Here is a 12,734-nt window from a genome sequence, read left to right as displayed (position 1 = left end):
CTTGATATCCATTCCGTGCATTTACCAGCTTAAAATGCCAGAACTACATTCAAAATAAGAAAGAGGCATAAGCGTGATTGATTTTAAACTTGGGTCTTATCTATAATGCAAGATTGTCATATGCCACCACATAATTTTTTTTAGACCAGAACTACCAAACATCCACAGCATACATTAGTTTCAAACTTCATTGAACTGGAAATTCACCATTCAGAAGTGAGTCTTGATTTTAACTGGAGTGAAATATGAAGGGAAGCATCTATTGGTACACTGATACCAGATGTATCATTCGTAATAAATGAACAGTCTTATCTTTTAGTTCGCTTCCAAGTTTCAAATTAAGATGGAAATATGTTTAATATGAAATATATACAATTACATACATTTCTGGGACCTAATCCACTTTTTAGTGCTGTCTGCCTACCACTTACTATAAAATTACTATTGAAAGTTTGGTTTACTGCTGTTGAAGAAGAGAAGAATTAGCCTGTCTGCGGTTTCGTGCCATTTACTGCATGCAGTGAAATGAGAGGATAGTCTTTTTAATCATTTCTAATAAGTTTACCATAATCTTGTCTTGTAGTGTTCGGCTTGTGAATGAGTTCAGCAATATGCCTGTCCCTTCCAAGGCTAAACACAAAAATAAAAACTCTCCACAGATTATAAAAAAAAAATCATCTAATAACCCCACCATCATTAATAATATTACACATTATCCTTTTCTCTTTTGTAGCTGCTGGAGAGAAGATAATGAAAGACCTTAGAGTGGGTGCTCCTTTTGAACCCACATATATCTATAAACTCACCCTCATCAAATCAAGCCTTTCTGAGAAGGTAAGCATTATGAAGACTGGGCTGATTTTAATAAAGAGTGGATTTTGCTTAGGTCCTGTTCTTTGAGGGTGTCCAGTGGTACACATTTATAACAACTATTATAAATCTATAGTTCATGTAATTTTTGGTAGTAATTACCACCAACAATTTACTAGTTGGTCAACTCTCAATAATTATAGACATTTGTGCTTGGCACATCCAAGGACAAGACCTTCCTGTTCCATATCTTTTTGTATCTGTCTGCACATTCACTAACATTGAGGAATGTGTGTCCACAAATGAACAAGATCAATGCTGTAAGATAAAGACCTCAGTTAATGAGCTGAATCATTGGATACACAGTCTTCCGGATGTGGAAGAACAAGAGTGTACCTGAGAAATACTACTTTTGCGGACAGTTTACAGAGGAATTGGACATACAGTATCTCTTGCCGCCTATGATTTCCCATAATCGTGCACCATTTGGCAGTTGATTTGAAAGAACTTTATTCAAATTTATTGAAATTTATTCTTGTTCCAGTTTTACTGAGAAATATGCATTGTAGTAATTATATTAAAATATAATTTGGTTTTCATTAGTCATTAGGCTTTATGGTGCCTTGGAAGCCACTAATTTCTGAAAGTAGTACCTTCATTCAAAAGCATAGTCATTGTCTGATTGGTAACTGGTTTTGTTTGGAACAAAGTCAAAGTGTGTGGCACTGTTAGCATGTTAATGATTTCTGTCTTTCTCTCAGGGGCGCCAGGAGGATGCGGAGGAGTACCTTGGTTTCATTTTAAATGGACTGCATGAGGAAATGCTGGCACTGAAGAAGCTTATCTCTCCACAGGAAGAGAGTATGTTCCCTTCTTATTTCTGCATTAATTGCAGGAGAAATCAGGCTCTTGACTGGTGTCCTGCCCACTCTAAATTCATTGTCTCTGAACAGAAGCCCCCACACCAAATGGGCCCGAGTCTCAGCCTGGAGCGGAGGAAGACCCTGCTGAGAAGGAGGAAGGCAGTGATGATGAATGGGAACAGGTCGGGCCCAGAAACAAAACCTCCATCACCCGGCAGGCAGATTTTATCCGCACTCCCATCACCGACATATTTGGTGGCCACATCAGGTAGGCTTTGAGCACATTTCCACGTCAGCTATTGTCAAGCTGGTACTCTGTGTATCCATGGTTGTAAAGGCTCCTATATGCTATTCTACACAACCCCAAAAGCTCTATCTAGTCTTAAAACAAGGCTTGAGAACCACTGCTGCAGAGTTGGAATCCTCATAACAGTGGCTTTGAGGCACTTGACCTTCTTGACACATTAGACCTCAGAGGTAGACAGATATGCAGCACTTCTACAAGAAAAATAAACTTGTGGAAAAGAAAAGCCATGGCACCAGGAATGGGTTTGGCCTTTTCATTGGCACACACTGCAGAGTGTGGTATGACACAAGAGTTCAGTGAGTGTGATGCCATCTTCAGCCCATCCTGTTGTCCTGAAGCTCCTCCAAGCTGTGTGGCTGCAGCCATTACAAACAATTCACTGTTGAATAACAAACCCTGTGGCTCACCACCACCTCCCAGCTAATTTAGGTGGCTGCAGAAATGCAGACGCCTGAACATGTGAGGGCGTCAAGGCTTAAATGAAGCCTTTTCTCTATGCGTTTAGGGATACGGTTTGGCTATGGAGTCTTTGGTTGACTGATGGAGAAATTAATTGCGTAGCTAAGCCCTTCTTTTGTTTTCCTGTAAGCAACCTACAGTTTTTGGTTTTCAGATTCATAGTAGCATATAATTTGATGGACTGATGGTTTTAAGCCCTCTAGGGCTTTTTACTTATATATGGTTATTTACTTTTTCCTTCAATTGTTTCTCATCATAAATATAGCCATGGTCGCTGTCATGGTGCTTCATTATAAACAAACTTAGTTGCCAACTTTCTTCATTTCACGAGACCGTATGATTAATTTCTTTAATATTGTTTAGTTTGATCTTTTGTCTTGTTCTTGTAACAGGGTGTAGTGGTTTACTACTTTATTAGATGTAAATTGGTCCACTATTCTAAATATTTTTTCTTTCTTTCATTCTTTTAAATAGATCTGTGGTATACCAGCAGAGCTCAAAAGAGTCAGCCACCTTGCAGCCCTTCTTCACGCTGCAGCTGGACATCCAATCGGAGAAGATCCGCACAGTCCAAGAGGCCCTGGAGGTACTGGTGGCGCGGGAGTCCGTTCAGGGCTACACCACTAAGAGCAAGCAGGAGGTGTGAATCACTATCAGTAAACATCATCTATCCACAAATGTCTCTTAGTTTGTCTGTGAGCTGTTGACATGGCTGTCTTTACTGCTGCATTGATGTTTTCCCTTGAAATCTGAGATGGATTTTAATGCCATTACTGCTAAATTTGTAGCTGTCTACTTGTGTTAGAATTGCGTTTTATAAATGTATTAATGTGAAAATTGTCCCTTATTTGTGATGTGCAGTTGCTCAAATATTTGCTCATGGTGCCAGACCTCAGGACTGGAACTCAGGAATAGGAAATCAACCTACAAATGGTTAATTATCAACTAGTGGTTGACCGATATTGGCCGATTGCGATGCCGATATCTTGGAAAGCAGGGAGCAGATATAAAGCCAATATAATTATTATTATTTTTTATTTTAATATTTAAGAAATTTGAAAGCATTTGACAATGGATTAAAAAATAAATGTGTAAAATAAACATACTTGTACTTTAGATTTTTCACAAGTAAATATTTAATAAAAATATGGTTAAAAAGGAAGTAAGCACTGTAACCAACAGGCCACTCTGTACTCTGGGAAGTTTGTTTGCATTGGGAATCATTTTTCAAATAAAGCCAGGGTAACACTCTTTTTACATACAGCACACAGAGAAAATGACATGAATATGACTGTGGGCAAATGCGTAAAGCGTAGCATAATTTGAGATCACAATTTAAAGCATTCAATTCACACGGACACAGAGAACACGCAATCATGCAGGATAAAAATGCACACTTCACAAGATCTCACAGCTGGATTCGACTAAGTTTGCAAGGTTTGTGAAATTAAATGTTCATTAGCCATTCGAAGATTTGTTTAAAAGATACAAATGCTTATTTGCTTCATGCTGACAGCAAACGAGAAAGTATTATAATGTTTGCCTTTCTATTACTAATAATATAAAAGCAATACTTTTTGTATACATTAATTCCTTTGTTTATCTTTTCTATCTGATTATTAGACAGACTTCTATCCATATTAGACAGAACTGTTAATGACAACAGCAAACAAGAGGGAGATAGCTGTATGCATCAAAATAAAAGTCCTGCCTCTAACACATCGGCCAAGCAGAAAAACTTATCGGCCAATGCCGATATTTGAAAAATGCAAAATAGCGGCCGATATATCAGTCGACCACTATTATCAACTCTTCATATTTAGATGGAATAGGAGAAAGTTTTAATGTTGATGCTGAGTAAGTTGAAACCTGTGGCTGATTTCCTATCATCTTTTTCTGCTTTAGATTGAAATCAGCCGGAGAGTGACTCTTGAAGAGCTTCCTCCAGTGCTGGTGCTTCACCTCAAGAGATTTGTTTTTGAGAAGACTGGTGGATGTCAAAAACTGGTCAAGAATATTGATTACCCTGTCGACCTGGAGATCAGTAAAGGTGCTTATTTCATTTTTATTTCTTCACTGAAACTATTTTGCTGATATCACATTGATTTTAGCCGGTTTCACCAACTACTCAGATGCATGATTTCAGTTTCGCTTGTTCTTTACTAGGTGACAACAAGAGAATAAAAATCCTGTTTTCCGCCATCTGCATCCCACTGTAACTGCTTGTCATTTTATTTTGATAGTAACCTCTAACTACTAAATAAAGAACATTATAGGCTAACCGTGCCATTCGCATCTGAGATGGACGTATTACTTCGTAGTCTCTATCTTCCACACACATTTTCCTCATTCTGTGCGCATGCCGTCTCTATTCTTTCACACAGTTTTACTTGAGAAATCTCTCTATTTTAATGGATTGTTTCAAGATAAGCCATAACTTTGAAAATCTGGTGAGTGTGGTTGAGTTTATGAGCAAAACTCTAGTTGTGCTCTCAATTCTGCTACCCATGAAGAGACCTGGGCCCATATTCTTAAAGCTTCTAAGGCTCCTCTCAGAGGGCTCCTCTCATAAAGCTCCTAATTTAGCTTAAAACTTTCGAAGTTGGAATCTTAGCTTAAGAGGGATTCAGGACCAATTTGAGAGCAACTCTGAGTGGGGAAAAGACAAAAACTTTCATCTTAGTGAGGAGGCGGGGCTGACCCCATTGCTAGGTGTAACATGATAGGTAAAAATTGATAGCCTGAATGCACTGTAAGTCGCTTTGGATAAAAGCGTCTGCTAAATGCATAAATTTAAATTTAAATTTTAATTTAAAAAAATTTTTTAAATTTTAATTTAACATTCTTTTGAAGATTGTGATTGGTTGCAACTCTTTGCACTAAGAATTTTCATGAATATGGGCCCAGGTTCCCCACTAAATATGAACCTGGCCAAAATTAAAGGAGCACTAATGAGTGAGCAGCATAAAGACATCTCTGTGAATAACTTCCTGCTTATGAAATAGGTTAGACCTCCAACTGGAAACAACCAGTAACCATGAACACCAGTATGCATGTTAATTTATCTGGACTCTATTCAGAACAGCTTCTCTGTGTTCAATATTTATTTATTTATTGTGTGTGTTCTCTTTATTTTTGTGATGCTGGTTCTCAGAACTGTCAAATGGATCATCCTAATAGTTTAAGTTGGCCATCTGTAAAACCGCTCCTGTATATTGAAATGATTCATCATGATTTTCAGATCTCTTGTCACCGGGGGTGCGGGGCAAAACTCTGAAAGGCCAAAGAACCTACAGGCTCTTTGCAGGTATGTTTGTTTGATTTTATTCCTTTGTTATGCTGCAATTACATTTAACTCTATTCTTTACAGTGCAGTTGTGCATTGAGCCCTAAATTATAAACTATCTCTGTCAATAACTAAAAATCAGTAAGTGCCATTTTTGGTCCATTCTGTAAAGCACTGAGAGATGTACCTGGTACAGTGTGACCACAGCATCTCTAGTGCTTTAGAAATCTAGATGTTAACTTGCATATCAGTGACACTAAGAAACTTTCCACCATCTGTTTTAAGATGTGTGATAGCTAAGAGTTAAAAAAATAAAAAATAAAATGTAGTTCATCTGATAGTCACATGCATAACTACATTAAGGAAATAGGGGAAAGCCAACCAGGCAGGTTTGCTGTGAGCTTGTGTACACATTGTTGATTCTTAAGAATGGACCTCAGCTACACAGTGTGGCACAATCTCCTGGCCGGTGATTTGTCATTTGGAACTTTTCCATTGTTAGATACTAATCCTGTTTATATGAACTTACCTGACAGGTCTATGCGCAAATGCTTTTATTATGGCTTTCGTCAAGACGTGCACCACCATTCCAGTACCTTCCTGTTGCTGACTAGTTAGGCCTCGTCTTTCTCTTCTCTCCCCCCACACATGACTCCCTGACCTGGTTAAACACACATGGCTTTCCCTTACAGGAGATGTTCACCTTTTTCCCCACCTCCAGAAGTGAATTGTAGTTTATTTTCCTTTCTGAGGGGAAAAATGTGCTCCCTGCTTGTCGGGTAGCCTGTCCAGCAACCCCTAGCAACAGTTGCCATACCAATAAATTTCCCTGAAGCCTCTTTTCTGACCGTTTTCTCATGTTTGAACATCTGGTAAATTCAGAAAATACAGGAATTATTTTCTCCACATTTTTACATTTAATCGCCTGTGATAGAGCAAACAAAATATTTCACCTTTCCTTACTGTGAGTTTACTGCGGTAAATATTGAACGTGTCCTATTAAGTCTGTATTCTGCCAATTTTCTCATGCAATTAATGTTAGAGTACCATTAATTATGTAGGGCTTGTTGTAGTTTATACTTTTGGAGAAGAGGTTTATAATCTGAGTCTAAATCAGTCTAAAGGTTGTTTAAAGTATTGTGGCCTGTGAAGCATGAACAGATTTTTAACATGCACTCCAGGCACCCAAAGTTACATATTTATGTAAAAACACGTTTTTGGAAAACATCAAATCCCCTGATAATGTGCAAGGGTTGTGCAAGAAATGGGAATTTCATCTGTCAAGGTTTTGAATGTGGAATGGTGATTCGAGATTCCCAACAAATGTGCTTAAAGTTGCTGGTATAATCAATGCATCACTGCACTTATCACACTCACAATATATTACAATTATTTTTGCTATAATCACTATGTAGTAATGCTTGTTTTTTTTCTTTTAATGCTGTATGAATGAAATGCGTTTAATCAATTCTTCTCTATTTGGGACTCTGTAGATGAAAAACAGATGATTAATAAGTCTTGCATAATGTGAAGCTGTTTTTGCATTGATGCCAAACTTGAGTTGAAAACAACAGTCAAACACAAGGAGGGAAAAGTCAGAAATGAAAGTGACGTGAAAGTGACGTGACATTCAGCCAAGTATGGTGACCCATACTCAGAATTAGTGCTCTGCATTTAACCCATCCGAAGTGCACACACACAGATCAGTGAACACACACACACACTGTGAACATACACCCGGAGCAGTGGGCAGCCATTTTATGCTGCGGCGCCCGGGGAGCAGTTGGGGGTTTCGATGCCTTGCTCAAGGGCACCTAAGTCGTGGTATTGAAGGTGGAGAGAGAACTGTACATGCACTCCCCCCACCCACAATTCCTGCCGGCCCGGGACTCGAACTCACAACCCTTCGATTGGGAGTCCGACTCTCTAACCATTAGGCCACGACTCCCCCTAAATGTGAAATGTGACTAATCCAGTCTGGGTTCATTATAGAAAGGCAACATATGCACCGCACGAGTTGAATTGTGTGATGCTAGAGGTTGGGACATTGTTTAGTTACTGTAAACTGCTAAACTCCACAAACTTCTGCCGCCTTATGGTTTGTTTTGGACATATCCGTCACTGTATTTTTACATAGCTGCATAAAAATATCTACCCCGCTATAGGAATGGCAGCAAAATTTATTGGTTGATACGATTTTTTGGAAATTTGAGTAAATTTTTTTTTTTTTTTTTTTTTTTTTAAGATTGAATCCTTTGTTTGTTTGTGTTTTCCCCCTCAGTTGTCTATCACCATGGGAACAGTGCCACGGGTGGCCACTACACTACAGATGTCTTCCACATCGGTCTGAACGGCTGGCTGCGCATTGATGACCAGGCGGTGAAGATCATCAATCAGCATCAGGTGGTGAAGCAGACTGCAGAGCGCACTGCCTACCTGCTGTACTACCGTCGTGTGGACCTGCTGTAGAAACCATACTCGTACACACAAACACGCACACACAGATGAACATTCAAACACACGTTTACATGCAGACACTCTCTCTTACACTCACATACACACGCACACACACACAACCACGTGTCTATACAGGAACACTGCCCAACTTCACGATTGTCCTTTTTCCCTCAACCCTGCTATTCCAGAGAGCCAGCTTTTCCAATTTGTTTTTTTTTTTTTGAAGACTTTTCTGTAGTAGTGTTTTCCCCCTCTGCACACGGCCTTGCGCGGGTCTGGAGAAGCTGTGGGGAGATATGTTAGCACTGCAGAACGCTCCATTTCGGAGAAACAGACCTGAATCACTGCAAACATCCACAGCCTCATGTTGAATGGCCAGAGAGGATCCCGGCCGAAAGAACTCAAACCAGTTGAGGCTGATGGACTGCTGGAGAAAATCATTTTTTTTTTTTTTTTTTTTTTTTTTTCTTTTTTTTTTTTTAATTTACTTTTTTAAATGGCATAGGAAAAAATATGTAGTGTTTTGCCTTTTAGCAAGAGATGTCGGCCTAATTTGCAGCAGTTAAGTGGAGCCCGTTAAATTCTTGACTAGAGCATCAAAGTGGCCCAACACCAGCAAGCTACCAAAATTTGTATAGATCTCAATGTAGGAGTTTGTCGACTCCACAAGCAAGACACTTCAACTCCACCAAAACCACCACAACCTCTTCTCTGCCCCATTTCTCTCACAATCCTGATGCTTTAGATTACACTTGAGTCATGGGAAGAACAAAGAGCGGGTGGGAGAAAGGGTGCTGCAGTGTGCTGAAATGGTAAAAAGCAAAACAAGAAAAAAAAAGAAAAAAAAAACTAACATTGGCTTCTTGGCTTGAGAGAGCTTCAGTGATATTTTTGTGTATGAATGAATAAAAACAATATCACAAAATTAAAACGCTCTATAATATAAAAAATAACAAAAAATCTTTGCACACAAAAAAAAAAAACAAAAAAAAAAACGGTCGATTAAAAAAGGCAGATGTGCGCCGTTTGCGCATTTCTTGCAGATATTTAAGTTTTAAAAGTATTAAATGCAAAAATCTGAATCTTGCCGGCCGTCACCTTAATCAGCTCCCTGGGGGGGGTTGTGCTTGTTCTTTAGGCTTTTTGTGTACTTTCATGCAGTCATGCTGGCGAGATACCAGAGATGTCCAAGACTCCATCATGAATATTGACTCCTGTTTATTTTATTTTTTGTCCCCTCTCGCCATCTTTCATTAGTTCTGTTCGGTCTTTTCCTGTATCATATCAGTAAAGTGTATCCGCTGTCCACTGGCTGCCTTTTGATGTCAGTAGAGCAGCAAGAACTGAGCCACTCCTGCCAAGTTTCAAGAGGGAGCTGTGTTGAGATACATCTGGTCTGCATCTCATTCTGTATGTTAGCCCGCTCCGAGCAGTCAGCCTGTGATGTACATGTTGAGGCTCCGTGTGCAGCTCTGAGGATAATATCTCAGAATGGATGGCAAGAAATGTCTCTTAATGCAGTTAATTTGCTGTGTTGCACGAGGTGAGATCAGCTTTGCCTGATTAAGCCTTTAGTGCAACCCCAGATGCGCACAAACAACAAATTATGTTTGTGTCTGTTTTAGAGACATTGCATCATCAATATTATACTTGGTTGTATTTTGATTTTTTTTTTTCATCCAGTTTTTCTCCATTCGCCATTCATATAGTTTGTTCCATTAAAATTGATCTTTTGAAAGGAAATGACCCAAGGTTAAAGCACAACAATGAATAAAGTTATAAGTACTATGCTTGACCTTGTTCCACTTTTTTTTTCTTTTTGTAATTTAAATTCCATTTTTCCACATAATAAAAGCATCACTGACATGAAAATTTATTTTGATTTAATAACTAACACTGTAACATTGCTCTACTTTCCTAGGCCCAGAAAGGATAGACAGACTTTTTGCATTTTCTGCACTTACTTTGGTGGAAAATTTTGTTAAACACAGCTGAAATTACTAAAAACTTTTGTTGGTAGCTGAAATAATCATCAAATGAGCTAAATAAAAGTGGTTTAAATAATGAGTGTTTGAAAACTTTGCACACATTCTTGTTCATCACCCTATTACTGAATATCCCTCTAATAACAAATAACTTTTTGGGAATGTTTCAGGCTTAACACTTGGTATATCCAATCTTTACACAAGTGATACGTGCATTTTAGCCACTCATAAATGCGCACAATTTTTGTTGTTGGCAATTGTAGAAAGTCAACACGTTGCTTCCAGGAACAGATCCTTTGAGCTGAGCTCTTCACACACTCCTGCGTTAGGCTGGTGTGAACTCATCTTTCCACTGTAGAAATGCAGAGCATGAATTTCACATCCATCTGAATGAGCTTGTTTTATCCCAGCAGCATACTCGGAATCTTCCTTTGAATCCATGTAATCCCAGTTTCTTGTCATTTGAAATGTCAGGTTTCATTCTGTACATATTGCCGGTTTTTCCTTTCAATTGCTTGATTACGGTTGCCAAGTCATGTTTTACCGTCTGACCTTTTGAACTTCTTGAATTTGGTTTATTTGAATCTACAGAAGGACACAAGGAACGCATCCCCGTGTGAAACCAAAGGATACAGAGCTTATATATAAACAGACGCTGTTGCCTCTTATGATTGCTAGAAGATAAAATGTACAAATTAAGTATTTTTTCCCCCAACCTCCCAAACTTTGGTGTCTTCATATGCACCATTCAAGAACTTGACCTGATTTCAGTTGACATACTGACTCGTCACCAGAAGAAGCTTTTGGAAAAATCCCCACTCTTCCTGACTGTTGGTTTTAATGTGTTGACGCCTATTTGTGCTCATCTTGTCTTGTTTGTTTCTCTTGCTGTGTCTCATCCTTGGCCTTCAGCCTTCTACTTTTGTCAACTGTTCAAATAAAAAATAAATTGTGGCAAGCTTTATTTCTATAGCAGATTCAAGTCTGAAGCCTTTCAAATGAGGCTGTTCAAACAATGTCATCTTTTCCACCGCATGTTGCCCCCTCTCTTGAGGAATGTGCAGCGTAACCATGAGCAAACATGAAATAAAAAGAAACCGATCCTTGCAATTCCTCCTTAGCATGTATTGTAAACTAACCAAAGTAGGTTGAATTTCAAAATTGTTTTTCTTTGTCCTATTCCACATTTTTACCATAGTTCTTATGTTCTGTCTGACTGTTCTGCATGCACTTGTGGCTCAGTTGGCTGCCTGTTCGTCCAGTGTGCACTTTCTGGGTTACGTGGCCTCACTGTTTATCTTGTAAAGGCTGTCTCAACACTCGTAGGAAAAGAGCTTCCCTTGCTTCATGCTGCTCCACACAGGTTTGGTCCTTGCTTTCAAACAAGCACTCAAATGTGGAATTTTCTTTGTTAATATCATAATACAGTTTAAGATCTGGTACAGGGGATGCAATCTAGGGTTGGAGCGGGTGATCATAGCCAGAATATATGTGGAAAGTGGCCATACTTAGTGGGTATCCTGGCACTGATCTTTTGTTGGTAGAGGTTACATTTGTGTTTAAAGTAAATTACACAATGTGTAGGAAATTTATCCGTACACTATATGAAATTCGCTGCGTTAGATAATATTGCAAACCAAGTGGTAATTTTACAAATGTCACATACAATTAAAGCTTAAGTGTGTGTGTCTATATATATATATATATATATATATATAAAATATGTGGGTGTGTGTGTGTGTGTATGTATAATTATAAACACCCCCTTTAAAAAGTCAGTATAAGATTAAGTTTTTGAAAGAAGTGTTATGCTATTTGATCAAAACAGTCAAAACCATAATGTGAAATATCACTTGCAAGAATAATGTTTCTTTATTGGAATATATTTTAAGATGTACTTTATAAAATGGTAAAGCAGAATTTTCAGCATCATTACTCCAGTCTTCAGTGTCCTTGATCTTTCAGAACTCAGTCTGATATGCTGATTTGGAACATAAACATATTAATGTTGATGTTTCTCATATTTTTTGGTGAAACGTGATACTTTTTTTTTTTTTTTTGGTTTCTATGAGGAACAAAAATAGGACGTTTACAAGAACATTTGAAAGAGAAATCTATTATGTTGCAAATGTATTCATTGTTGCATTTGACAAATTTAATGTGTCCTTGCAGCATGTGGTAATTTATCGAAGGAAAAAAAAAATATATATATTTCTTACCCCAAACACACAGGCACTCATATTTGTATATGTGTAGGCCTATATGTTTTTCTATCCAGGTGGGGACTTAAAGGGATACTCCACCCCAAAATGAAAATTTTGTCATTAATCACTTACCCCCATGTCGTTCCAAACCCGTAAAAGCTCTGTTTGTCTTCGGAACGCAATTTAAGATATTTTGGATGAAAACCGGGAGGCCTGTGACTGTCTCATAGACTGCCAAATAAATAATGTGAAGGTTGATAAAAGTATGAAAGACATCGTCAGAATACTCCATCTGCCATCAGAGGTTCAATTATGAAGTGAGGAGAATACTTTTTGTAAGTGAAGAAAACAAAAATAACAATT

At 38.3% G+C, this 12,734-nt stretch overlaps 1 protein-coding gene across 2 annotated transcripts in view; it reads left to right on the top strand.

The window, feature by feature from the left end:
* The window catches only part of LOC109078972 (ubiquitin carboxyl-terminal hydrolase 10-like), a 34,516-nt gene extending 25,530 nt beyond the window's left edge, over window positions 1–8,986 (top strand). For both annotated transcript variants that reach the window (XM_042761118.1, XM_042761117.1), the window contains 8 exons: window positions 584–640; window positions 732–834; window positions 1,572–1,671; window positions 1,764–1,941; window positions 2,914–3,079; window positions 4,345–4,489; window positions 5,681–5,746; window positions 8,007–8,986. In XM_042761118.1, coding sequence (XP_042617052.1) covers window positions 584–640; window positions 732–834; window positions 1,572–1,671; window positions 1,764–1,941; window positions 2,914–3,079; window positions 4,345–4,489; window positions 5,681–5,746; window positions 8,007–8,194 — 1,003 coding nt within the window. In that variant the 3' untranslated portion in view covers window positions 8,195–8,986. The remainder of the gene's footprint in view (window positions 1–583; window positions 641–731; window positions 835–1,571; window positions 1,672–1,763; window positions 1,942–2,913; window positions 3,080–4,344; window positions 4,490–5,680; window positions 5,747–8,006) is intronic.
* Window positions 8,987–12,734: the final 3,748 nt, after the last annotated feature.

The sequence above is a fragment of the Cyprinus carpio genome, chromosome A7, assembly GCF_018340385.1.
Source record: "Cyprinus carpio isolate SPL01 chromosome A7, ASM1834038v1, whole genome shotgun sequence".
NCBI lineage: Eukaryota > Metazoa > Chordata > Actinopteri > Cypriniformes > Cyprinidae > Cyprinus > Cyprinus carpio.
Note: the sequence above shows the minus strand (reverse complement) of the source record. Positions and strands in the feature narration are given on the sequence as shown.